A 27,967-nucleotide genomic window follows, 5' to 3' on the forward strand; every position below is an offset into this window, starting at 1 on the left:
TGAAAATCATGGATCTGCCCCTGATCCTGAATGATTGCTTTGCTATATTCATTTTCCGCCTGGGGGTTTGCCCCCCATGGAACCCCCTACCAGGGCACTGCCCTGGACCCGCTGGAGCCCCCAGCCCCCTCGACAAAAAAAAAATTCGACTCGCGCCTACGGCGCTCGCACTATTACTAAATTACTGCCCCCCCCCCCCCTTTTTCGAAAATCCTGGATTTGCGCCTGTACTCAATCATCTTCGCTAGCCAAGGCTTCTGATTACGTTACACTACACGAACGTGGAGTGTAACGTAATCAGAAGCCTTGGCTAGCGAAGATGGTACTCAATATGTCTTTGACTTTCCTTCCTGATGAGTCTAATATAGATATGTGGCGCAGCGTCAATTATATGTCTCTCGAAATTCGAGTGTTCGTGATGTGTTGACGCCCGTGTTCATCAGCACCGCGGTCGCGTTATGATTCCAGTAGTTCGAGTGATGCTGGGAAATAAGACTGGGCGTTTTCATCTTATCGGTTTGTACTTTTCCGACGCACTGAATTTTGCATTTTGTTGCTCAAAAAGGTGTTTAGCACCCATAAATCAAATGACGATTAGGACTGTATCGATCTTTGACTGATGATCATTGACTGATGGTCTTTGCCTGATGATCTTTGCCTGATGATCTTTGACTGATGGTCTTTGCCTGATGATCTTTGCCTGATGATCTTTGACTGATTATCTTTGCCTGATGATCTTTGCCTGATGATCTTTGACTGATGATCATTGACTAACATACTAAACTTTAGTCTAATCTTAACCAAACTTGGTATATAGTTAGATAACACAATGAAGAATATCATCCAGAATTATCTATTGTCCAGAGATTCCATGGATGCTAGGAATTAAGGTGAGTTTTGGTGGAAGCCGTTTGTTAAAACTTGATTTGACAGGAAAGGTGTGCTATTATATTTTACGTATATTTTTGTCTTCTTCAGCCAGTTCATCTAGCGGCTCTGGGTTGGGCTCACGTTCTTTGTTTCTTCTAGCAGTTATTAGTCAGTTTTTACATTGTCTTTTCCTCATCACGCCTTAGAATATTTGTATATGCCATCACGTGACAACTGTATAGTATATTCACTATGTCATTATTACGGAAGAAGTCATTTATAAGTTGGTAAAACTTACTGACTTAAGCTAAACCTTCTGGCAGAACATGGTATCTAAATGAAAACTACCATTGCACATGTATGGATTGTATTTTATAAGTCGGGGGTTGCCGTTTGACGGCATTTTCAGAATAAAAATAAAGTGGCCTGCAGTTGTAATGTTGTAAAAGTTGTCATCCGAGAGGTCAACGAAATGTTATACATACCGTTGAGTAAGTTCTGTGTTTTCCGTTATAAGTATGGTGATTTTTTTTTATGAATAAATAAAATGAATTTTCTATATCTGTCAAAAATTTATATATATTTTTGTATTGACGTGTGTGTGCAAAGCAGTTATATGAGGTTTACTTATTTAAATATTAAAATCGCATGTCGTACACGTTTGGTAAAAACACAAGTAAAATAATCGATACTAGAATACATGTAGGCGTATGATGAATCATGTACTGACTACAAAAATATGTTGATGAAGTTAAATTCTGTAGCATAAATAACTATATTCTTACACGTACGTGTGTAGGTCGTAAAATTTAATTCTGCATAATTTATGGATTAACCTAAAAGTGTCTGGAAATATGTGAAACGCATGTCTGGAATCTTGAAGTTGTTTTGACTATTTCCAAGAATATTAATTTTATTTAATTGGTGTTATATAACGGGCACCTGTTGTCCTCACAGTCTGCTCGTGTGCTAACATAAAGATCAAAGCTGGAGTAAGTAATGCACATATTACATATATATGAATTAATGAAAAAGTGCATTTTAATCACGTGATAGGTTATAAGCCAAAAATCAGAAATTATGGGATATATCGCCAATCAGTGACGTCACACTGCGCATGATCAACCCAGGCTCCAAATCGCTCGAGCGACGCAGGGGCAAGGGCTAGGGCGGCTAAACCCATGTGTACCCCGATGCTTGATATTGTACAAATCGACGATTAGTACGGATAAAAATCGGTCTGACTGTCGCAAAGGAGTTAATTTTAATCATCACTGACATCGACTACCATGGCTTCAGCAGCGAAAAATGACGAAAACGACGAAAGTATGGATGTCGGAGAGGAGACCGGCGAAGGTATCACTTTGTTTAATTTCCTAATTAGGCTGATGGGAGCTTTCGATTTCCTTCTAGTTTGACAGTTGAATCATACACGATTCCTACATCTTGCACAAATTAGTGTTCATTGAACATCTAATTAGCGATAAATCTTAACTTCATGTCGACACAACATTGTTTGTATCACATACAGGAGATGTTTTCAAACCACGAGTCGAGCGGAATTCCCTTTGCCTACGTCTTTGTTCATTTGCATACAGGATACGAAAACCCTGTGTATTTACGTTTAGAGGGGGTTTTCCCGTTCATAATAGCAGTTTTGAAGGCAGGAAATGTTTATATAAAATCAACATATACACTTGAAAAAAATCTGCTGGATTTTTTCATTTTTGTTCGATCAAAATTCACTTCAAAATCGATGAGATAAATATCGGGATAAATATCATAGCGTCTACTAACGGTATGCGCATGCCCGGAAGACAAGTGTGCCCCGTACTTATCAGCTGATTCAGTCAATACAAGATAATTATTCCACTTCTGTCTGATGTTGTAAAACAAATTTGACAGTTAAGATTTGTCGTTTAAACATGTTTTTCGCCTAACACAGAGTGTATTAATTAACGCATGAAACCCGTATTAAAGTTTAATGTTATAGAAAATGAAATGTCAAATGAGGGAAATGAGTTGGGTTTTTTTTTTTCAAACTAAACTAGGCTAATTTGTCAAGAAGTATAATAGGATCATGTAATGTATTTTTAAGGTTGTGTTTTTTACCTGGGTTCCGATAAACAGTGATGTGCCATAAGTATTTGGTCACCTATTACAGGCTATAATTTTTTTTACAATATATTATAGAGGTCACTCCCAGAAAATTTTCAAAAAACGATGTCGACGGGATGCAAGGAAACACTTCTTTAGCTATCGAATTGTTGATCTCTGGAACAGTCTTCCCCAACATGTCATAAATGCAGAAACTGTTTATCAATTTGAAATCCTGTCGACCTGTTGGACAATTATTGGAAAAATAACCGGTTTATATATAATGAACAAAAATCTCCAAATGCTACATGTACATTGCACCGGACTGATATTATTTAATTATTATTTCTTTGTAATTTACTGGATATGGATATAGAGGCTCTCAGCCTGCGTCCATAATGTTTCCTAATAAATCCTAATAAATATTTAATGCATTTTGACAATTTTCAGTTATTTTTATTTGTGACTCCTTTTTAATGGAATTTATTGAAATTTCACATGTAAGTTGGAGGGAAATATTTGTGCATTACTCTGATATTATTTGTATGATTTTCTGTAACTGATTTCAAGAAATATACATTCCAGTTTTAATTTTTTGCATACATGTCTATTTCAGGAAAATCAATTAATAGGAAAGTATCATGAGGTGATTAAAGAGCTAACAATTGTCTACTAGTATGTGGAATTTCAAGAAAATCCATGGGAAAATGATGTAATCAAAATCAATTGAAAATTTGTCAAAAATGCATGAAAATTTATAGTAAAAAAAAATATGACTGAATACTTATGGCATAAACCTGCATTTCTATTGAAACAATGAACTTTATACATATTTAGGGTATATGGTGTATTTTGGCCATGTAGTAATCAAACTCAATCCATCAATCCAAATAGCTTATATTAATAAATTCCTTATGTTATTCAAGTAGTTGATTTGTAAGGTAATAATGATGTAGCCTGATGGAGTTGTGCATTTAAGTTTTCATCCACATGTTCAATTTGTTGATGGTATTGAACAAAAAATTAACATCTTAACAGGAAATTCATAGTAATAATGAAAATAAAATTTCTATACATGTTTGGTTGACATTGTCATGCAGTGTGTCTATAACTTGGAAAGTGGAAACAGGAAAGTAATGATTTAGTAGCTCCCAAAATTTGTTTAATTAAAACTTCTTACCAATAATCAGAATCTCTCTGTAATTGTCTTGGATTTGATTCTAGAAATAATTTACTTTTTGAAAATGTTTATAACCCAGATTTTGTTAACAAAATAACACTCTCCTTAACACCAAAAACGATCTCCCTCCAATCCAATGTGGACAGAAATCATTTTTTAGTCATCACTGGGACAGGTATGAATGTTGTATTATTACGATAAAATTATATATGAGAGCTGCACATTTTTCTGCAGATGAGCGGTATTCAACGCCGCAAAATGCATCTCCATCACCGTATTCCCCACCTGAACAGGAGGGGGCAGAGTCTAGATTGGGTACTTCCTGTAAGTACAGCCACTCAGTGGTACCCCAGGAATGAGTGCCTCTGTCTGATGCATGCTGCAGTGTTATTTGCAATTCACCTTTCACCTTGGTTGATGGCCATTTTTATTTTAGTTTAATCATTTTACTGTACATGTATTTATATATTGTAATGTAGAAATCTGTATATATATGGGAAATATAAATATTTTTCTATACCATTTTGCTAAAATATAAATTTTTCGAAGCCTTGATTTGTACCTGAAAAATGTTTATTTTATTTATTCATTTTTGTTTTATTTTAATTTTATAAAGTGTACTGAATTGATCCACCCCATATATGTGATTGGTTTGATTGAAACTGGTTTAATGGTTAAAAGCTAACATCGTTCCTGGAAAGCTCTCTTAACCATAACTTTTCTTCAGAATTTAAGTTTAAAAAATAATTATATTTTTCTCTTTTATGAAAAATTTTCCTCGATGAAAAAGTGTTATTTTTCAAGTGACTTAATTTTGGATTTTGATAAGATTTTATGACAAGGTATGAGGGTACTTGGAATTATATTGTGTAATTCTTGGGACTTCAAAGGTCACGTTCAAGGACACTGCTACTATCTATATAAATATCAACCAGCTGAGTGTCATAACTTGCACATGACTTCATTTCTTAAAGGAATTTTAGAAAAGTTTAATTATCCAAAGGTCAGGTATAAAAATACTTGGAATTAAAGATAGGGTTCTAGGATTAATAACCATAAAGAATATTGTTAACCATTGAGTATCATTTCCTCTAGCAATTTATTTCTTGAGAATTTTGATAAAACTTTATACAAAGGTATGAAAACATTCCAAGGCTAAGATCATCATTTGTGTCAAATAATGATACTAATTACAATGTGCATGAGAAGTTGGGGACAGGATCCGGAGCATTCATAAATATTAAGGATGTCATGGTTAACTGCGGTTCAAAAGATCACCATTCAGTTCATAATTTCCGTATTTCGGTCCGGTCCTGAATAAGCAGATAAAAGTTGTTGGTGACGGCAAAGGCATTAATTATTTGTGTAGTATCTCAATTGATACATGCCCTCGACTCCGCACTACATAGTGGTGCAACGGCAATGATAAGTACGACTGTGTTCTTTAGAATTGTGTGACATGGCGACTTTTGCTTTAATTTTCTTGTAACGGCCTTCTGCACAAGGCAGTAATTATATAACTGTACAGGTAATATGTATCAACAAATATTAAACACTTCTCAGGGTTAACGACTTCAGTCAGTGTTGGTGTATACTATAACCAGGAAATCGGCAGCTACAAATGAAATTTGATTCCATACATGGGGGCCCAGTTCAGAAAAAAACGTGACAACACAAGGAGTTTGCATTGAAACAGTTTAGCACAATTTGAACTAGATTTTGTAGCAGTATGATAATGATGTCGATGGACATTGACGAGTTAGATACTGTAGAGTACAACAATTTAATAGTGTTTGTTTTATTTTATGATTCTAGTCAGATTTTCAGAACTTATGATGCATGATGACATACATAACAGGGATCGACACTAACAGTAGCCCGGCAGCCCTGGGCTGCCTGAAATCTGGTCGGGCTGCAAGATTGTCCAGACCAGCAGCCCTGTGGGCTGCCAACATTTTCAGCCAAATGTATATTTATGTCTAGCTAAAGTTTCTTTATCTACTTCAATAATTTTATTTTCAAAACTTTTTTGTATAAAACCTGTTGGTGTAATATCTAATATCTTTTATGCTCAGAATGAACTAGACAGCAGGAAACTGCATCAAAATTCAATTTTTCTTCAGTGTTCGGCTTTACAATTGGCAACCCGGGCTGCCTCATTTCAAAACCTGGCATCCCTGCGGTCTTGTCAGTGCATTTAGGTTAGTGTCAACCCCTGACATAATAACAAGAGGTAGGTTAGCACTGGAAAGTCGGTTAAAATGGAGACTGAAATGTTTACAGGATTTGATATATTGAAGAAAAGAACATGATTGTGCAGTAATGTTCAATAGAGACTGATATATTTGCAAATAATACGATGATTTAAATTACATATACAGTATATTTTTCGACAAGTGAACTTAAGATGGGACAGTTGTTGACATTGATATTCCTGGTGACAGACTCTTTATTTCAGTATCTTTTTACTGGATATCGTATGAAGAGGACTAGTAGACAATTGTATATTACTATGTGTTATATTATAGGATCATATGTGTTTGTTTTAAGTAATGAAGTTTGTTTAAGTATTCTGCTTGTGATTGATTGTATATACAGATATTGAATACTTGGATTACAAAGTTGCCTGAACCAAATCAAAATAACAGAAAACTGGCAACAAAAATGATAACTGAACCAAAAAAATTCTGAACCGTCATGACATCCCTAATAAATATGTCTTACAATGTAATACATATTGGTTAAATACAGCATGCTGGGATAAAGGGCTGTTGTTGCCCACTTCCAAGCTAATTATATAATGATCAGGTCGTAGGGCCCGGGGTCAGAATGTTTCAATTCTTATAACAACTCCTTATTAACAGAGAGGTGATTATATTGGACCTGCAGTGGCATGTTGGGATAGGGCTATCAATGCAGTTAATTTTGAATGCCACTTTCAAGGTCAATGGGTCAAATGTATTGAAAATATTAAACATCTTTCGAAAAAAGAATAAATTCTTATTTGGTGAGTTACTGGCAAATCACCTGCAAGAATGAAATGAAGCACTATATAAAGTTTGTTAAGATGTTTTAATGGTTTGATGAATCAATTAGGATGTTTGATCAACTTGTTTTCAAGTTCATGGTACATATTTGGGTCCAGTAGCATGTTAGAGTGAAGAACTGCAAAATTTATTCAAATGTACGATATTGACCACTTCCAATGTCGCATAGGCCACTGATGTAAACTGAAAAAATATGCAATGTGGGTTCTAAATGAATGACCTATATAGCTAGACCAATTTTATAGATTGTAATTATGAATAGATGAATTAAAAATCTTTAGAAAATAGGTTTTCAAGCACTTTATACCTTGTAACGCCTTCAAGTTCTTATAACAAATAATAGTTGAGCTGTATATTAGGCCTCTTATTTTGTAGGGGGAAAAAATTGTTAGCAAATTGATTCAAATGCCTCTTCATATTATTCATTATGTAATATTTAGTTAGTCAATTCAAGCTTTTCCTGCATCAAATTTTCCTTTTAGTGAATGAGCAAGTTTCTTTGATGTATATTTTAGTTTGTTTTTTAACTATATCATATTATTTCAAATTGCATTTGATGTTTTAGCAAGCAAGAAACTGCAGGTTAATAATTATCTATTCGATTCCACGAATTGATAATTTTAGAATTTGTAATGTAAGATCAGATATATTGTATAGATATGTTCATGAAGTTATTTTGATATATGAATTGTTCAATTTAGTAAGTGTACGGTTGAACCTTGTTATCTTGCAAGTCAGTTGAGTAACAGTGAATTATCAGGGTATTTGAAGTAACTGACTTAACTGAGTATGTTTTATACAGAATTCCTATTCTCAGATCTTATTTTTTTCATTCTTGATGAAAAGTAATTATATAAGCAGGGTCTTCGAATTACCGTTGGGGCGAGATAAAGAAGCTTGACTGTAAATTATGTGATTTATTTTTGAATAGCATATATGTCTATGATTTTGTCAAAAGATCATATTAAGTAATTTTTTAAAATCATTCTCGCATTTTTGTAGCAAATTGTATAATTAGGTGCTGCTGTTAATCATTTGCTGAGCTGTGCTTTCAGTCATACAATGTAGATTATAGATAATTTTCATCTCATTGTTTCCTGTAGCAGGCTTTTAACATATATGCATGCATGTTGTGACATTTCTTGCATTATATTTATAAGTTACTATCAAACCTGGAAATACTTCAGAATAAATTACTTTAAGAGATCTTGAAACCATTCTGTTAAAGTTATATTTAACTCCGCAAATCCAATCATGTGACCTTGACAAACTTTGTCCTACATATATATATTGATATTACATAACATGTACAAACATATCCTTTGTACATGTGCTGTGTTTGTATATTGATATACATATTTGTATTTATAAGTAAGTACCGTTTTACATCTGATAACTTAAGAAAATTTGCTTTGGGATTAGTAGTTAAATTTGAACTGGATGATAAACAGTTGAGTTAAGTTTCCAGAATATATACAGCTGTAGAAGTACAGGTGGTATATATAGTAACTCTACTAGCTACTGTACATGTGTTGATAGATCTGTTAGATAGTGTAAGTTGGCAGATAAAGCACCCTATAAGCACACTTTTTACATATATTAATTACAGCATCATATAGGATCTTGCAGATCCTTGCAGATCCATGTCCAGTATTTCATTAACATAGCAGTATACTGGAGCGCGGACGTAGCCTTTTAAAGCTTAGACAAAGGAAAGGACCCTATAAGCTAGCTTCCATATAGCAATTCAGGAAGTTCATTCAAAATATAGACAGAGGGACCTCATCTAATCTGAAAAACACCACATTCAAAAAACACATAACAGAAACCCAACAGAAACCCTGATTTAAGTTATGAAGATAAAATTAAGATCAGAGATTTCTTTCTCCAGAACTACTTAGCATTGGCTATATACACCTTATACAATAACTTGGCTATACACCTTATACAATAACTTGTAATAGCAAGTCATCTAATATAACCAGACAAATGCTTCTCTTTCTAGACTATAAGTCCAAAAAATCAATAATTCCACATTCTGTAAAAACTGCAGCCTTAACAGCAGACATAAAGAGGCCAAGTCTGCAATCTGTACATTGTAGATCTGGGGACCAGGCACAAAAGTGTGTCACCGTGGATCAATAGTCCGTCCCAGCATCCTGCTACCACCAAAAGCTCTAGTCTGTCATTATAAATATGTAGCAAGTGTACATGTAGCATGTCCCTGGTACATTGTAGTGTAGATAGTCAAGCTAAAGATATAGCCAGGGTTATCAGAGTAATAATTATCTTAATATTCTTAGCTATATAGCCTAGGTAATAGGTAGGTTTATTGTAATTTTCTCAAGTACATATTACATCGATGTAATGTAAAACAAAAACTGATTAGAAAATAATTATTGTCCTCAAGAAATTGACAACATTATATGTTTATAGCTGATGAATTTGTGTATACACCAAGATACTGGGGGAGGGGATGGGTTATCATTTAAACCACTTTCCCCTGCATCTGTGAGATGTAGATAAAATCACATGGTTGGTAGCTATAGCATCCTTACAAGTGGAACAATGTTATGGCGCAAATTTTACAAAGGCGTTTAGAGATTCCCATGCTCTATAATTATAACCGTGTATACTTGCTTGCTGGGCATGCAGACACCCCAACACAATTGCTATTAAGCTTGCTCCCTGCAATGTCGACCCCCACCATGTAGTCATATCAACAATTGCTGGGCATGAAGATATGGATACATTTATGTAACTGGGTTAGCCCCAAGATCTAGGGTATCGCCATACACCTGGTGTCCATGCATAATTACTTTTAGTCATACATACATTTTCCATATTATTTTCATGTTTTGTTTATAAGACATTGTTCGGCCTAGCATACAAAGTAAAATTGTTATATGTGTGCTTTGTATATTCTGCAGGGATCACTTTTGGCAGAGATTTGGGGATTTTTACCCATGTTTTTCAAAAAAAAATCTCATTAAAAATTCAAAATTGTACCTCTTTATACAGACAAATCTCATAGGAATTTTGCTAATCTCATAAAATCTCCCATAGGTTTTAAGAGCCAGAGTTATCCCTGATTCTGCTATAGTATTTACGTTCAGAAAGCACTGATGCAGGATAAATAGAATATCATAAATCAGTGTAATATTATTAATGTGTATACATGTAACATAGTAGTGTTGGTCATTATTTCATAATATGATGTCGAATAATCACGGTAGTGGTCTTCTTTTGAGAACTTATAGTTAGAAGTTATTTATTTAAAGGAACAATTGTACTTCTGTATTGCAACAAAAAAAGTCGTAAATCTTTGTAAGATAAGATTGCATTAAGATTCAATCCATCTTTTTAGTGACATTCTTCAGGAATAAATGTGTTGTAATGTATGTACATATGTAGCTACCGATGCAGTAGAAATTTTCATTATTCATAACACATGTAAATTCTGGGCATAATGATCGTTGTTTGGTCTGAGCAGATGATGATTTACCAGACAGCCCAGTCCCAGAGAAGAAAAGTAAAAAGAGACGATCTAAAGATCCTGCAGAGAAGAAACAAAAACGCAAGAAGAAGAAAAAGAAATATGATGACGATGAAGAGGTGTGTAGTGTCTAGTAGTATCATGTTATATAATGGAAATTAAATTAATGGTTGTGATTTTCAAAAATAATGCACTCGGTCACACATTTTCGGTCATACTTAAATTATGATTAAATGATTACCTGGAACTTTGGTGAATGAAGGAATTACATTTAAAAAAATGAATTCTTCCATTTAGACAGAATTTTTCATAAGAAATATAGGGTCTTAAAACATACATCTGGCTGTCTACAAGAGGAGATCATACTGACTGTATTAATGTCTTTGACCTTACAGATGGGCTTTGATGATGACGCTAGTGAGGACTACATATCACCACCTAAAAAACAGAAGAAGCCAAAGGCGGCACCTTCCAGTGCACCTAAGGTGAATTTATAGAATTTGTACAAATATATCATATATTGTCGAGGGGTGATTTGTTTAAAGTGATCTGTGAGGTAATATCCAAAACTGGCCATTTTCTAGTGATGGCTGTATTGTACAGAAGTCTGAGGCGTTGTGAAATTGTCAAGGGATTATTTGCTCAAACAAATCCATGTCTAAAAATACAGTATTGGACAATTTCTTCTGGCTCCTGGACCATGAAACAATTTTAGACTATACTTATATTAACCAATCAGATATAAATCAAAACTTATAAAAAAATTTAAACCAAGAATGTTCCAAGATTCTGGAGACTTGTAATTGTATTGTTTGCAGTTGTGGCATTACATATTAATTTTCTAATCTTTTTATATCCATAGGAAAAGAAGTCCCCTTCTGATATTATAGCAGATGATCTTGGCATCAATAACATCGACATTGAGTATGATGATGATGATTTCACTACCCTGAATAACTACAAGTTGTTTAAGCAGCATGTTCAGCCACTTATACAGAAGGCAAATCCTAAGGTGCCCATGGCGAAAATGGTTACTTTAATTGGGGCCAAGTGGAGGGAGTTCGCTCAGCTGGTTGCGGCTCGTAACAAAACACGGGAGTCAACGGGGAGTGCAGCACCAAAGGAGAAAGCTGCAGAACCAGTGAAAGAGAAAGAGGATAGAGAAGAATCTGATAGAGAGGACAATGTAGATGATTCTTTGAAAGACAATGGTGAGAACAGAGTGTTCTTCAGTTTGACATTAAAGATTCTCTCATTTCAGACTAAATTACATACATTTTGTCTCAGTTTGACATTAAAGATTCTCTCATTTCAGTCTTAATTACATATATTTTGTCTCAGTTTGACATTAAAGATTCTCTCATTTCAGTCTAAATTTCATTTAATTTGTCTCAGTTTGACATTAAAGATCCTCTCATTTCAGTCTAAATTACATATATTTTGTCACTTCTCAGAATTCAGACCCATTTCTTGGGAGGTTTACATTATAATTTAAAGAGCTTTTTGGTAGATATTCTTTCCAATTTGGAAAACGTTTTCCTTTTCCATCTTTCCATATTGTATAATATTTTGATGTTAATTACAATATTATCAAGACTCCTAAGATCTTACATTCTTTAATTCATATGTGTTGAGAACCTGCTGTATTTATGAAAATTATATTAATGAAAAAGAAGTATTAATTATAAGAGTTTTAAGTCTATTGTTGAAAATCAATCAATTAGTTAATCATGTTTCATTTAATTCGATCTTTTTCTTAAATGTGATGCCTTGGAAACCTTTGTTGTTGTTATGGTGAATTGCCATGATAAAATGCATGTATTGTTAAAGGTGATGAAGATACAGAGCCTCAGGATGAAGCCCCAGTGGAGGAAAAGCCAAAGAAGAAATCTAAGTCAAAGAAAACAGTTGCTCCTCTTAAGATAAAAATCAACAAAAAGAAGAAGAAAGTTAAGAAGACTGCATCGGTTAGTTCATTGTTGAGGATCGATCGTTTTGAGAGCCCCACCCGTATTTACCAGTTATGTTCTGAATGCAAAATTTACCTGACATTAATGCATCATGATTTTTTAGAAGGTTTACTTTTACAGGGCTTTTTGGGGCTGATAGTAGTTCCCATTCTCAATTGAAATTATTTTATATCAAAGCCCAATTCCCAAAATTTGTAGTTTACACCTGAAAATATTCTTACCTAAATGAAGCAAAAGGCCTCATCGCAATTCAGTGGAAAAAAGTCCTGATTTAAATTTCAATTTGTCAAACATTTTACCAGCCTTGGTTTTATGAATTGGTTTTAAACCAGAACATACTTTTCATGTCCATGATACCAGTCAATTGTGATCTCACGAGACCTTTATAAAATTCTGTTCTCTGGATCCATATGTGACAGTTCTTTCATATTAAAGTTTTAAGTTCCATATCTTATCCTTCAAATTCTAGGATGAGGATGCAGCATTTAACACGAGTGACGAGGAATTTGAGCGTCAGTTGGAGGAAGCTTCCCTGTTGCAGGAGGCTGCTAAAGAAGCAGAGCCATCACCAAGGCGTAAAACCAAGACAAAGAAGGGACGTGGCAGGGGAGGCAAGAAGAAGACCAAAACTACCAACAAATTCCCCAATGACCCAGATGCGGAAGGCTATGAGGTTCGGAGCACTGAACTATTGACCTGTGTTCAAAACAATTTTTGACCATTATTAATAAAAAAAAATATTGGAAGCAAAACCTTTGGCCAGTGGCACTAGGGATTAGAAAAGTGGAAATTCGCTCGCCAAAGTGGAAATTCCTACCACTTTTGGCTTAACCTACCAGAGGTTTTTAGTAGTTTCCACTTTATTTTTTATATTTCCGCAAAATGTTTCCTATTACCACTGCTTTAATAGTCTTTCCACGGATTTATCATTCTTACCACTAGCTGTTTATTCTTTCCAGTACAATTTAGTAATTACCACTAATTATATATAATTTGGTTTAATTGGTAAAAGTAGACCGCTAGTAACTATAAATCGTTCATCTGTTTCAGAATACTTGCCGATGGCCTCGTCACGGCTGAGCGCGTTCACCTGTGTGTCAAACGTGCCCCGTGACGATGGCAAGTAAAGGCTTCATACAGTGAATGCGCTGTAAGTTTAGCTGAACCATAGCTCTTGACGACCATGGAATTATTAAATGTATATGAACCAACTGATTTATGGTTGTTTTGTTTTCATTTCCATCCACTATTTTTACAGTTGAAATCAAAATCCTTTGATGTACAGCCGGGGACGTCGTCCCCGATTCAGCGCTGCGTTTGCTGTGGGTACATATCGGTAGGTATCTAGATGTGCTGCTAAGTGAATTAAAATCACCTTGTAAAACCATATGACTATCTTCTGAGAGATGTATTTACCTGAATTATTAAAATGTCACACACAAAGTTGTATTACGGTGTTTGTTTTCACTTCCAACGGAGAGATCTCGACATATGTGTCTGTGTGTTGATAGCAGATCGAGAGCACCAACACTGTTACGTAGGTGTGACACGTGGGAACACACTGTAAGTTTAGCTGAACCATAGCTCTTGACGACCATGGAATTATTAAATGTACATGAACCAACTGATTTATGGCTGTTTTGTTTTCATTTCCATCCATTATTATTTTAGTTGAAATCAAAATCCATTGATGTACAGCCGGGGACGTCGTCCCCGATTCCGCGCTGCGTTTGCTGTGGGTACATATCGGTAGGTATCTAGATGTGCTGCTAAGTGAATTAAAATCACCTTGTAAAACCGTATGACTATCTTCTGAGAGATGTATTTACTGAAATTATTAAATGTCCCACACAAAGTTGTATTACGGTGTTTGTTTTCACTTCCAACGGAGAGATCTCGGCATATGTGTCTGTGTATTGATAGCAGATCGAGAGCACCAAAACTGTTACGTAGGTGTGACACGTGAATCTCGGCCGAGTTGTGTGCGCTAGACTTTATATTTTGCTGAAACTGTAATAGATTCTACTGGATTATTCGATTTTAAACGACAATACATTGTAGATATGTTTTTACCGTTTTGCATGACTTCTGCATGTACGGACTATCCGCGTTGTCTTTGATGACCTTTCACCTTCAATAGACGGCGCTGTGTTTAATAACTTCAGGAAGTCTACACAACGGTCACGTTTATAAGGCAAGATTTTGTTTTTTGATATTTGTAGATTACAGCAATTAGACTGCTAGGCCTCCAACCACGGACTTGGTATTTAGTCCTTGAAAAATACGGCCAGCGACAGCGAAGATGGGATATCTTACGATATTTCATTAATTTGTTCTCAATTCATTTCAGAAGGATCGTCAAACCAGAGACCTGTTATTACACGTGATTAACTGATATATGCACGTCGATGGTCAAATAAGTGAAAACAATAGTTTGTCTTCATTACATCCACGGGTTAAGTCATTTCGTAGATCATATGGGTGTCGGACCTAAAGTGTATATAGGTCCTATATCACATGTGATGATTTTGGTAAAAGTAGGCGTCTGAAAGTTTACCCGCGGCGACTCGATTTTCAAGATGGGTTATAAGTTATCAAGAAAGTTTTTTGTTTTAATAACAAAACGATTATTGTTTTTGTTTGTTCTCTTTTAGCGTTTTAACTATGTAAAAAGCGGAATACATTCCTCATTCACTCATTAAATATTTGAAATAAATTGTGTATCAAATAATGTATAGTCGGTTTTTAGCAAGTTTTCTCCAGAAGTATTCTATATCAATGTCCCTGGTATAACCCTGCTATAGTCCTATTACACACGTATCTTGCTCGGTCGGGTACGGACTCGTCTTATAAAAGTGTCAGCTGTCAATCAAGTTAACTGATAAACGTGTGATAGTCCGTTATGAACCAAGATTCGTAAGTCTACCAAATTAACTATTACGGTGGGTTGACAGACATATTTTCAAAGATAGTATTATTGCAATCTTTTTACATGTGACAAAATAATTTGATTGTTGAAATTTGGATTCACCGAAGTAACCAAGTGACCATAAACTCGTCAAAAAATAAAAACACGATTTAAATCACATTACAGTGGACCCGCGATAATCCGGACGCCGATAGTCCGGAAAACTCACAGCCCGGAAGGAAATGCACGGGAACGGATTTCCGTAACGTTATTTGTACTCACCAGTGGGAAGGGAACGTACTTTTCATTAGTAAATTTCCCTCAATAATCCGGACGATTTTTTCACCACGAGGAGAAAAAATGTCGGGCCAAGTCACCCGTGTCGACAGCTGTACAAACTATCGCTTGACACTGTGCGTAGTCATAGCGACCGCTGCCAGGTCATAGCCCCGGGTGTTTACCTGTGTTACAATGTGTAGCTTTTGTTTTTATAACGGTACATTGCTTTTTCTCTACACAATCTCTGCACAATCATACATTACGTGATACGATAATTGATTAATCTCAAATACATGTAATAAATTTATGATCGGAAATTAAACAAAGATGCATGTTATTAATTACATACAAATTTACGTATTAAGCAGTGATCACAAGAACTGGGTTGATTACACACAAATTAGTCAAAAGTCGTCTGATACTTAACTAAACGTCACATTGTTAAGTGAATACGGGTTTAATAATTATCGGACATACCTAGGAAATCAGATATCCAAACACATGCATTCTGTTGTCCACGTTATATTGCAAGGTTCCCGCCATTAAAAAATAGTCGGCTGCTTTAGTGGATTTCATTTTTTTTTTTTTTTTTTCTAATTTTCAAAATGCGTCGTCTTAAATTTTATCATTGGTTTAAAAATGATCTCTCCATTGGATTTAATGTACAGTACCAGCAGAGACCTATATACTAAATATATAGGTCCCTGGTACCAGGGTATACATAAACGACCTATTATAATTAACGCAACGGAACTTTTCTAGTAATTTCATGATGTTATTACTTACCATTATAGGGTGCAAAAAAATGGCGACGTCAGTCATTTTCATCATCCCACGAAAGATAACAATGAGTTCTTACCTTTCTGTTTTCACAAGATGTCTGGTAGCGACTTGTGGGCAGATAGGTCTACGAAATTAAATGAACTGAAGTGACACTGATTTGTTAATACCGCTGGAATTGATATTTTTGGTTTTATTAACATTCATTTAACTTTAAAGGTAAACACCATCATTTGTACCAGGTCCATAGACGTAGAAATGTATTCACTTGTTTAACGCCTGTCGATTTCAACAACTTATACTATGACCAGTATACAAATCTCGCGTGGACCCACCGTCACCTGTTAATAAAAAAGATCTCCAGAAGAACCGTCTAATCACAATGAATTACAACGAAAGACAGAGTCCGCAATCAAAATGGGATAATCAAGAGGCTTATTATCATTGGTACCCACTTTTATCAATTATTGCAAGCAAAGAATTGTTCGGTGACCAACTAAGGTAAGATGATTTGACCTATATTGTTTCTACTGGAAAGGCTTGAGTGATCGGATTTGAATTGGTCCCATGTGTTTATCAGTATTTTTTTGTTCTAAACTGTCATTCTGTAGCAATATTTAAATTGCTGTACTTAAAACAAAACATGTACTAGAAGGACGGGTACGTGATTAATACTCCAGCATATATTAAAAAACTACAATCAGTTGTCATATCGTCATGCCCAGAAACGTAAATGTGTCCATAACGTCACGTGTAGATCATTCATCAGCGCATTTCGCAATTTTAATATATTGTACCATTCATTGTGATGCGATAATGGCAGAAAGATTTATCAAATGATTCATATCCTAGATAGCCAAATTACATTGAAGTACTTATATCCTTGCACTAAGCATGCACCCGTCGTCTTGAGCTACGACATCGCAACTTATGTAGGTCCCTCAGTTGCGGTGGATTGATTTGAGAAAGAAAAAAAATCTTTTAAGAACCTCCTAGGTTGATATCATAAGGATGAATGATTGTCAATGAAACACGTGGCCATTAAAATGACGATTGCCTTCGGTTGTTAGTTCATTTGTTTATTACAGCGCTGTCGGTCGACTGCTAATCAGCGTATCGGTCAGTCACGCTGATTTTGAAGTCTATGACGCCACAGGTTTAACAGTAACTGAAATGGTGGCCAGCAGTATAGACGACAGTGTGAACAGTAACAACACAGCATGTCTGAATACGATCTGGACACGAGATTTGAGGTTGATGATTTCGGCGAATATTGCCGACAAGAAGTCGAAATCCAGCAATATCAGTTTGAGCGTTCAAAAAGAAGAAGATTTTAGTGAAATCGACTCTCAAAATGACCGCTTGGGTAACAAAGAATAATGTATCATACCAGGGGCAAACAGATGCCATACACGACCCAATAATCGGTCAATCACCAATAAAGGTATATTAGTTATGTGTTTACCATTTCTTCCTCGTTACTATAAAAGGAACACGGCATCAATATTTCTTTTAATAAAATAATGTGCTATTTTATTCGCAAATTAATATTCAAATAAGCATACCACAAAAATACAACAGTTCTGGATACTCTGGTTTGTGAGAAAAGACGAAATACAAAGGTACAGTAAACTTATGCGTTGTATTCTATACAAAACCCTCTTTTAGTCATGAAGGATACTTCATTCAGAGAGTAATATATTGTATAGATCATGATCTACAATAGACTAAATCTCTCCCGAATGAAAACCCGTGTTGAAGCCTCCAACACACTTCTAAATAATTATACAGATTTTATCCCTTATTTTACATGTCACTGTCTCATGGATTATCGACGATTAAATGCTTGAGAAAGATATAATCTATGAATTCGCAATGGTTAAAGTGTATGACTTTTTGTAATTGTGTAATAATCGTGAATTGATTGAGATCCTTGTAATTTTACATTCAATTCGTGTGTCGCAAGTCAACAGACTTTAATAAATAAACAAACATGCTCAGAGAAACAATTGCCAGGTGTGAGATTACGCTCGTCACACCTGTCTCTTACACCACAGGTGTCTGTGATTTCTGACGTTCTAATTGGCACGCGCCGATAATTACTTGTGAGTTGACGCGTTTGGTTTCCGTGCACTTCAAAAAATTCCGAAAATATGCTTATACAGGTTGTGCGTAAATTTAACTTGAATTCTGTTAAGAATTGCGTTTATACTATAGGGAATTCATGTTGATGAAATCAAACGAATTTTTTTTTCTTTGTATAAAATATGCATGTCTTTGTACAGACACTACAGTACCATGATCAAGAACATCTATCATACACTTCCTGATAAAAAGTCATTGAGAGACTAACCCGTTAGCACACTCAGCTAAAGTAACCGTATTACCAATATTGGGTGAATATTACAGCCTTGACTTTCGAGCTTGTATTAGTTGAAAATAATACATGGTTTTAAACGAATCAAAACTGGCGTTGCATAGTAAACATAGTAGAATCAAATGTTACAAGTTATAAACAACCTGTTATGATAAGAAATTAGTAAGATGATACTCGTTGTATTTGGCCCGTTATAATAGAATATTAGTAAGATGTTACATGTTATATTAATATGGCCCGTTATAATAGAAACTTATATATGTCCCTGGTTTCGGTAGCACTTGTTAATTCACAAAAGTTTATTCAGCACTTACATTATTGTTGTCTAATTCGCATTTATTGCAGGTACGTGTTCACGCGTTTCTATATTTTCCTATATGGCGTCTCTGATGTAATGTCACCGAATCAGTCCGTGTTTTTTTTTTCGTTTTGTTGTTGTTGATTTTGTTTACATTAGTTTACTTACGGTCAGTCCATGATTTTATGATTCTTACGTAAGTTAAAAACCTGAAATAAAAGACCCGGTAAAGAAGCTAACATTGTCACACAGGTAAACACCCGGGGCTATGACCTGGCAGCGGTCGCTATGACTACGCACAGTGTCAAGCGATAGTCTGTACAGCTGTCGACACGGTTGACTTAACCGGGCATCGTCCGGATTACTGGGTGAGTTTACTAATGAAAAGTACGTTCCATTCCCAAAGTAGGGTTCCGGAAACGGAATCCGAATTTCCAGACTGGTGAGTACAAATAACGTTACGGAAATCCATTCCCGTGCTATTCCGTCCGGACTGTGAGTTTTCCAGACTATCGGCGTCCGGATTATCGCGGGTCCACTGTACCCTGATTGAAAATAGTGGCAAAATGGGATCCATTGATTTTATTCACACGATAACTTAGCATAAAAGTCGAAAGGGAAAGTGTTTTTCTCTTAATGAAGATATTTTAACTAGAATCTTGATACCTATTAACGCATACTTATTACAAAACCTGAATTTTGGCAACTTCTTTTGCAAATTAATCTATATCTGACATAACATCTTGTGAATATTTTTTTTTTTTTTGTTTGTTTGTTGTATTTTTGGTTTTTCAATCTCTATCACTGTGTGTGCATGTACACTATTGGACAATACATGAAGTAGCACACACCATAGAGACTCCCCGGACGGTCAAAGCTTCCGACAAAACCTTACAAATACTGTATACTGTACCTCGTGGGAACAGTGATATCCTTTACTGTCTGTCCAGTGTAACCGGTTGCTTAGACCCGGGGCAGTAAACGGACAACCATAGGAACACATATCAACACATACACCAACAGAAATTAAACTGTTTACACAATTTTTTTTCTCTCACTCCTTTTATTTTTTTTTAATATGCACAAAATATATTTCTATACTACATCTTGTTGATCTTCTTAGCCCTGATCGCCCTCCCACGACAGTAACACACTAACATGTTTTTGGGGGCCGATTTGGGGTAGAATTTTGGCCCCATTTCCCATGGTAAAATTGGATATTTTTCCCAATCCGACCAGTTAAAATTCTCAATCGAATGATCTATAAAACAATTGTCTTATGAATGCGGATGGTGCCGTCCCGTTTTTTTATTTACCAAAAGCCCTAAGGCCTTCAGGTATACAAGATATATAACATTAAACAAATACTGAGGTGTACAGGAGAGTGTTGCATACATGTACATGAAAATTGTTCGATATATAATCAACACTAATCAATTTTGTCTTTTGCTAGCCAAGTAGAGATATTTACCTTTTGACAACTCTCTAACATTATTAACAGATAAGAGTTGGATTAATTAATAAAACCGGTGGTCTTTTGTAGTAACATTGCTTTATATATTTTACCCTCAGATCTGTATATAATGGACATACCAAAATAAAATGAAACTATGGACCCGTCGTCATCCAATTTCCAATTCTTGAAGTAAAATCTATGACACTTCTGATTATCAACCATACCTTTTTTTCCCCGGTGGCATATTTCATTCAAAATAATAATAAGAAACTATCAATAATCATTGGATTGCATGTCCGTCGCAGATAATCCTATTACCCGTACACTTCATTGTATCCGAGAGGATGATGTAGACTAACCTACAATAAAAGTACCAATCTGTAGTTACTGCTAACCACATTTACCTCAATCCGGGACGTAGAATCTAGTTCACTTTTATCATGGAATTCTTTACAATACCGTTAATGTAGTAGTCTGATTGTTGTACCAAACAAATTTCAATACAATATCGCGCTACCGCACTATTTCACAAAATATAACTCGAGAAAAAAGCACACAAACGTTCCCAATCACAGCGCCATCTATTGAAGGTGAAAGGTCATCCAAGACAACGCGGATAGTCCGTACATGCAGAAGTCATGCAAAACAGTAAAATGATATCTACAATGTATTGTCGTTTAAAATCGAATAATAAAGTAGAATCTATTACAGTTTCAGCAAAATATAAAGTCTAGCGCACACAACTCGGCCGAGATTCACGTGTCACACCTACGTAACAGTGTTGGTGCTCTCGATCTGCTATCAATACACAGACACATATGTCGAGATCTCTCCGTTGGAAGTGAAAACAAAAACCGTAATACAACTTTGTGTGGGACATTTTAATAATTCAGGTAAATACATCTCTCAGAAGATAGTCATACGGTTTTACAAGGTGATTTTAATTCACTTAGCAGCACATCTAGATACCTACCGATATGTACCCACAGCAAACGCAGCGCGGAATCGGGGACGACGTCCCCGGCTGCACATCAAAGGATTTTGATTTCAACTAAAAAAATAATGGATGGCAATGAAAACAAAACAACCATAAATCAGTTGGTTCATATACATTTAATAATTCCATGGTCGTCAAGAGCTATGGTTCAGCTAAACTTACAGTGTGTTCCCACGTGTCACACCTACGTAACAGTTTTGGTGCTCTCGATCTGCTATCAACACACAGACACATATGTCGAGATCTCTCCGTTGGAAGTGAAAACAAACACCATAATACAACTTTGTGTGGGACATTTTAATAATTTCGGTAAATACATCTCTCAGAAGATAGTCATATGGTTTTACATGGTAATTTTGATTCACTTAGCAGCACATCTAGATACCTACCGTCAGATATGTACGCAGCAAACGCAGCGCTGTATCATCAAAGGATTTTGATTTCAACTGTAAAAATAGTGGATGGAAATGAAAACAAAACAACCATAAATCAGTTGGTTCATATACATTTAATAATTCCATGGTCGTCAAGAGCTATGGTTCAGCTAAACTGACAGCGCATTCACTGTATGAAGCCTTTACTTGCCATCGTCACGGGGCACGTTTGACACACAGGTGAACGCGCTCAGCCGTGACGAGGCCATCGGCAAGTATTCTGAAACAGATGAACGATTTATAGTTACTAGCGGTCTACGTATACTTTTACCAATTAAACCAAATTATATATAATTAGTGGTAATTACTAAATTGTACTGGAAAGACTAAACAGCTAGTGGTAAGAATGATAAATCCGTGGAAAGACTATTAAAGCAGTGGTAATAGGAAAGATTTTGCGGAAATATAAAAAATAAAGTGGAAACTACTAAAAACCTCTGGTAGGTTAAGCCAAAAGTGGTAGGAATTTCCACTTTGGCGAGCGAATTTCCACTTTTCTAATCCCTAGTGTGGTGGGCATGTTTTATGAGCATTTTAATATTAAATTGAACCCATATAAAGAACACGTTAATGAGTTGATACATTTTGATTCAATTATGTTATAAACATATGTAATTGTTATTGTTAACATACAATAAACTATACAAGAACAGTTTTTATTGTGTTAAACAAAATTTGTATTTCTACAGACAGACCACCAGGATTACTGTGAAGTATGCCAGCAGGGAGGGGAGATAATTCTGTGTGATACCTGCCCTCGAGCCTACCATCTTGTCTGTTTAGATCCAGAACTAGAAGAAGCACCAGAGGGGAAATGGAGCTGTCCACACTGTGTTAGTTTTATCAGAAACTCTTTTACTCTATTTTTTTTCTTTTTTTTTTCCAGAACACTTTTGAAATAAAATCATTATGAGTATGGCAATATTCATGATTTTTTTTTTCTTCTTCTTTTCAAAACATCAATGTGTGTAATAAGGTTCTATGTAGATTTCAGATATTTATATAAAGTGCCATGCATCAGTATTATAGGAGATTTGATATAAATGATCTTTGTGTTTCAGGAGGGCGAGGGTATAAAGGAACAGGAGGAGGATGAACACATGGAATTCTGCCGTGTATGTAAGGACGGCGGAGAACTTCTGTGTTGTGACCAGTGTCCATCTGCCTATCACATGCACTGTGTGAACCCACAGGTCAAGGACATCCCCGATGGTGATTGGCTGTGTCCGAGATGCTCTGTAGGTCTTGATTCCAACTCATTTTGTACTGAAATAAAAATTAATTACTGGTATATCAATAGGGTACCAAGGCATTAAAGTGTTTTTCATTTATTTTATTTTCAGTGGTTTTCGATAAATTTAGTTAAAAATCTACAAAGTTGTTGCAATAATTAAGATATTTTCTCCTGTTTGTGATTTCTATCATCAGAGTAATTCTTGTACAGAATTTTTGATGCCTTTATAGTAATGTTTTTGACTCTTTGATGACCATTTTTCAGGCCGAGCCCTTGGCAGGACATGTTGAGAAAGTTCTAACCTGGCGTTGGACTGAACCACCTGAGCAAGAGGATAAATTAGATGAGCTTGACCACACACACGCTCACCCTCCATCCAAAAAGGTATTTAGATATAACGTATTGGTGTTGCAGCCACCTGTAAATTTAGCATTATTTCATTTGAATAAAAGTGACAATTTGATGTTATCTAACCTGAAAACTCTTATCACATCTTTAAAAAGTTACTTTCAAGATAAAATAAATAAGATAAGAAATTTGATGCCTGAAATGTTAATATGAGACTGCAACAGTTGGAATAATTACCTTTTAATAACTACAAATATTTCTTCCTCCTTTCACAACAGGCAAATATTAAGCCAACCCGGGAATTCTTTGTCAAGTTCCGTAATCTGAGTTACTGGCATTGTGATTGGATCAGCGAGTTGCGGGTAAGCTTGTACAGCATTGTTTGTCCAGCCTCACATTTAACATCACACCTACTTCATTTAATGTCTCCTGACCGTTAGCCTTGTTTAAGTTTGGAAGGTAGATGTGTTAAATTTTAGGTAATTACCTTGAAATTTAATTATATTGATAGCTGAGAAGAAGCTATGGACAAATTAAATTTACTGAAAAAATAAAGTTATAAAGTTTATGTAGCAATGATAAAAATAGCGAGTTTATATAGACAGGAGAAAGAGGCATAATTTTCACTGTGATAAGACTTACAGGATAACATCTCCAAAACTGGAATATTTCGGTTTAGAGATCACATTTTAGGGTAATGAATAGATCGGCAAGTGCCCTAAGTAATCTGCCTGCCTCTCTGTCTACATTTCTGTTTTCAAAGATTGTCTACATTTCTGTTTTCAAAGATTACCTCTGAACAGAATGTCTACATTTCTGTTTTCAAAGATTACTTCTGAACAGAATGTCTACATTTCTGTTTTCAAAGATTACTTCTGAACAGAAGATCAATTTTGATCTCTATCTATTGCTGTGGGTTTGTCCTCTTCCAACACTGCACAGTAAAGTTTTAAATATGAAGTCTATGTTTTGTCACTTTTCAGGTGGACGTGTACCATCCTGCCATGTATCGTCACTACATTCGCAAGAATGATATGGACGAGCCCCCTCCACTGGAAGATGGCAGCAGCTATGGCATGAAAGATTATCACAAGATCAAGGGAAAGAGAGGAGCAGACAGGGATATAAATGATGGAGAAAATCTGGAGGAACGCTTTTATAAGTATGGAGTACGCCCTGAGTGGCTGGAGGTGCACCGAATCATCAACCATAAGTAAGTAGGGTAGTAAATAAGACTTTACATTTATAACTCTTGTGTCTCCGAGGATTTTTTGTCTTTATATTAAGTTTTAAAACACAGTACCAAAACAAAATAATTTAAATCCACATACAACCCATAAGTAGTGTAGCAAATAAAACATTTCTGTCCATTTACAGCTCTTGTATCTCTGAGGATGTTTCGTCTTCATGTTAGGTGTACCAAAACATGATCTAGATACAAACCATCAATTACAAACCAACGTCAGCATTCTCATTTTGAAATTGAATCGGCTAATATTCAGCTATTAGACAATGTAAACATTCACCATCTATTTTGTAAACTGGATCATCTGTCTGAACATTTGTATTCACTGCATATATCCTTCATAGTAATAGAAATGGTGCCTATATGCACTATGTTCATGTTTCAAATTAGAAAGATCAGATACTGTAAAGTTGTGATGTGTTGTGTATTTAGGATATCCAAAGATACTGTAAAGTTGTGATGTGTTGTGTATTTAGGATATCCAAAGATACTGTAAAGTTGTGATGTGTTGTGTGTTTAGGATATCCAAAGATACTGTAAAGTTGTGATGTGTTTTGTATTTAGGATATCCAAAGATACTGCAAAGTTGTGATGTGTTTTGTATTTAGGATATCCAAAGATACTGCAAAGTTGTGATGTGTTTTGTATTTAGGATATCCAAAGATACTGCAAAGTTGTGATGTGTTTTGTATTTAGGATATCCAAAGATACTGTAAAGTTGTAATGTGTTGTGTATTTAGGATATCCAAAGATACTGTAAAGTTGTAATGTGTTGTGTATTTAGGATATCCAAAGATACTGTATGGTACCTGGTAAAGTGGTCTGACCTACCGTATGACCAGGCCACCTGGGAAAGTGAGGACAGTGGTGTAGCAAACCTCCGGAAGTACATTGACGACTACGACGTCCTCCGGTATGTGTACATGTAACAGAGCATCTTCCACTATCCAAATTATACCAAACAATAAAGCAAGGAGAGACTTAGAATCAGTCTGTCTCTCTATTTGCTCATCAGATGTAGGGTAAAGAGAGACTTAGAATCAGTCCGTCTCTCTATTTGCTCATCAGATGTAGAGTAAAGAGAGACTTAGAATCAGTCCGTCTCTCTATTTCCTCATCAGATGTAGGGTAAGGAGAGACTTAGAATCAGTCCGTCTCTCTATTTCCTCATCAGATGTAGACTTTGATATGGCCATTAAGAGAAGGTATTATGGAATACCAAACTTGCCTTTAAACCCGATTCATTGTCAGTCCGCCAAAGCTTTTCCTCACTGGGTTGGGATGGGGCCTTTTTGTCTCATTTTGGAAGAAAGTAAGTGAATTGGGACAGCTTTTTTCAGGAGTCAACTGCAAATTTTGATAATTTGATCAATTATTTCAACTGGGAATGGAGCCCATAAACAGCCCTAAAAAGCCCTCAGAAAAAAGACCTGTCTGCAAACAACTGGTAAGTTTTTGGGCAAGTTACTTTAAAGCTAAAACTTTCATGGGGTAATGACATTAGCTTGGTATAATTTTTGTCATGCCTGTCCTTCAGGCGAATGTATTAATATCAGTTCCTAATCTTCAGGGACTTCGTATATTACTGGATGTTCTTATGATTCTGATCCTCCTGTCTATCTTTAATGGCATTGATTGCTTTCTACATATAGAGCCATGATGTTCGGGAATGGAGACAAGAAAGGACCGGGCAAGAAAAAGAAGAAGAAGGACAAAGAAATTGACATATCAGATAAACAGCCCCCTAGCTTCCCTACTACTGATGTAAGTAGATAACACATATGTCTGTAAGTTACAGAGAAGGCGTTAATACATGGCACACCTACAGGGGGGGGCGTTAATACATGGCACATCTACAGGGGGGCCGAGTGGTTAAGGTGTCCGGACACTTTATCACTAGCCCTCCATCTCTGGGTTGCGAGTTCCGAAACCTACGTGGAGCAGTTGCCGGGTACTGACCGTAGGCCGGTGGTTTTTCTCTGGGTACTCTGGCTTTCCTCCACCTCCAAACCTGGCACGTCCTTAAATGACCCTGGCTGTTAATAGGACGTTAAACAAAATTAACCAAACCAAACAGGCGAGGAGGTACACCCGTGTGCCAAGCTCTATGTGCCAAGGTTTCATGTAAATTGCTAATAATCGTACTCCTGTCATTAATCAACATGTATTCAGAAAAAAAGCTTTTCATTCATGACTGGTACATCATAGAAATGGAAACATTGCCCAAACACAAAGGTTATCTAAGTGTGCATTATTTTGGATGGCAGGATATGTGCTTGTTGTGGAAAATGGAATGTGAACTAATCTTTAAAAGTTTGGTTGCCTTGACATATATTTTCCTTTGTAAAGACTTGGGAATGGATATTGTGTACTGTAGATAAAAACAAGTCACTAGCTGTCTAATAAGTATGATTTTCAAAATTGATTACAGTTACGGAAGAAACTTGACAGGGATCCTCCGTACATCTTCTCAACTGGAGGTGCTCTTCATCCCTATCAGCTGGAGGGTCTCAACTGGCTGCGATACTCATGGACAAACGGCACAGATACCATTCTTGCTGACGAGATGGGACTTGGAAAGACTATTCAGACAATTGCGTTTCTCTATTCCCTTTACAAGGAAGTATGTATTTGGGGGGGGAAAAAAGTAAAAATATAAATCCTTACAAATTCAATTTGTTCTCGACACTCTTAATGTATTGAATAGGTTGTGTGAAATTTGTATGATATATAGATTATGATATGGTTTTATTCTAGAAACAGAAATAAAAATCTCCAAATGGGATCTTGAGGTACATTATCTTTTAGTACTTCTATATTTACACAAGCTGATGTATTTCATTAAATGTTGAAGCATTACATTGATGGATTCCAAAGATTAGTTGACATATTTTGTGATTTTGTTGGTATAAATAGGCTGATATGCAAAGAAATGTTCCATTTTCTCACA

At 35.6% G+C, this 27,967-nt stretch overlaps 2 protein-coding genes across 4 annotated transcripts in view; both read left to right on the forward strand.

The window, feature by feature from the left end:
• Positions 1-1,978: 1,978 nt before the first annotated feature.
• LOC117345305 (chromodomain-helicase-DNA-binding protein 5-like) overlaps positions 1,979-27,967 on the forward strand; it is a 50,584-nt gene continuing 24,595 nt past the window's right edge. For 2 of the 3 annotated variants that reach the window (XM_033908372.1, XM_033908371.1), the window contains exons 1-15: positions 1,979-2,226; positions 4,382-4,471; positions 10,688-10,809; positions 11,086-11,175; positions 11,553-11,901; positions 12,521-12,657; positions 13,130-13,333; positions 22,879-23,022; positions 23,251-23,427; positions 23,688-23,807; positions 24,050-24,133; positions 24,755-24,984; positions 25,802-25,930; positions 26,670-26,781; positions 27,449-27,640. In XM_033908372.1, coding sequence (XP_033764263.1) covers positions 2,160-2,226; positions 4,382-4,471; positions 10,688-10,809; positions 11,086-11,175; positions 11,553-11,901; positions 12,521-12,657; positions 13,130-13,333; positions 22,879-23,022; positions 23,251-23,427; positions 23,688-23,807; positions 24,050-24,133; positions 24,755-24,984; positions 25,802-25,930; positions 26,670-26,781; positions 27,449-27,640 — 2,247 coding nt within the window. In that variant the 5' untranslated portion in view covers positions 1,979-2,159. The remainder of the gene's footprint in view (positions 2,227-4,381; positions 4,472-10,687; positions 10,810-11,085; positions 11,176-11,552; positions 11,902-12,520; positions 12,658-13,129; positions 13,334-22,878; positions 23,023-23,250; positions 23,428-23,687; positions 23,808-24,049; positions 24,134-24,754; positions 24,985-25,801; positions 25,931-26,669; positions 26,782-27,448; positions 27,641-27,967) is intronic. The other variant, XM_033908373.1, reaches the window with a different exon arrangement.
• Positions 16,682-18,016, forward strand: LOC117345306. Its single transcript, XM_033908374.1, has 2 exons — positions 16,682-17,128; positions 17,716-18,016. Exons 1-2 carry the CDS (start codon positions 17,010-17,012, stop codon positions 18,005-18,007), a joined length of 411 nt encoding a protein of 136 aa, XP_033764265.1. The 5' UTR covers positions 16,682-17,009; the 3' UTR covers positions 18,008-18,016.

The sequence above is a fragment of the Pecten maximus genome, chromosome 16 (assembly GCF_902652985.1).
Source record: "Pecten maximus chromosome 16, xPecMax1.1, whole genome shotgun sequence".
Classification (NCBI taxonomy): Eukaryota; Metazoa; Mollusca; class Bivalvia; order Pectinida; family Pectinidae; genus Pecten; species Pecten maximus.

Bases quoted from the DNA above. Each gene is read 5' to 3' on its own strand.
- LOC117345306 (XM_033908374.1), top strand. From the start codon at position 17,010: ATGAATTACAACGAAAGACAGAGTCCGCAATCAAAATGGGATAATCAA. The intron at 17,129-17,715 runs GTAAGATGATTT...TGTTTATTACAG, and splicing joins TTGTTCGGTGACCAACTAAG to CGCTGTCGGTCGACTGCTAA.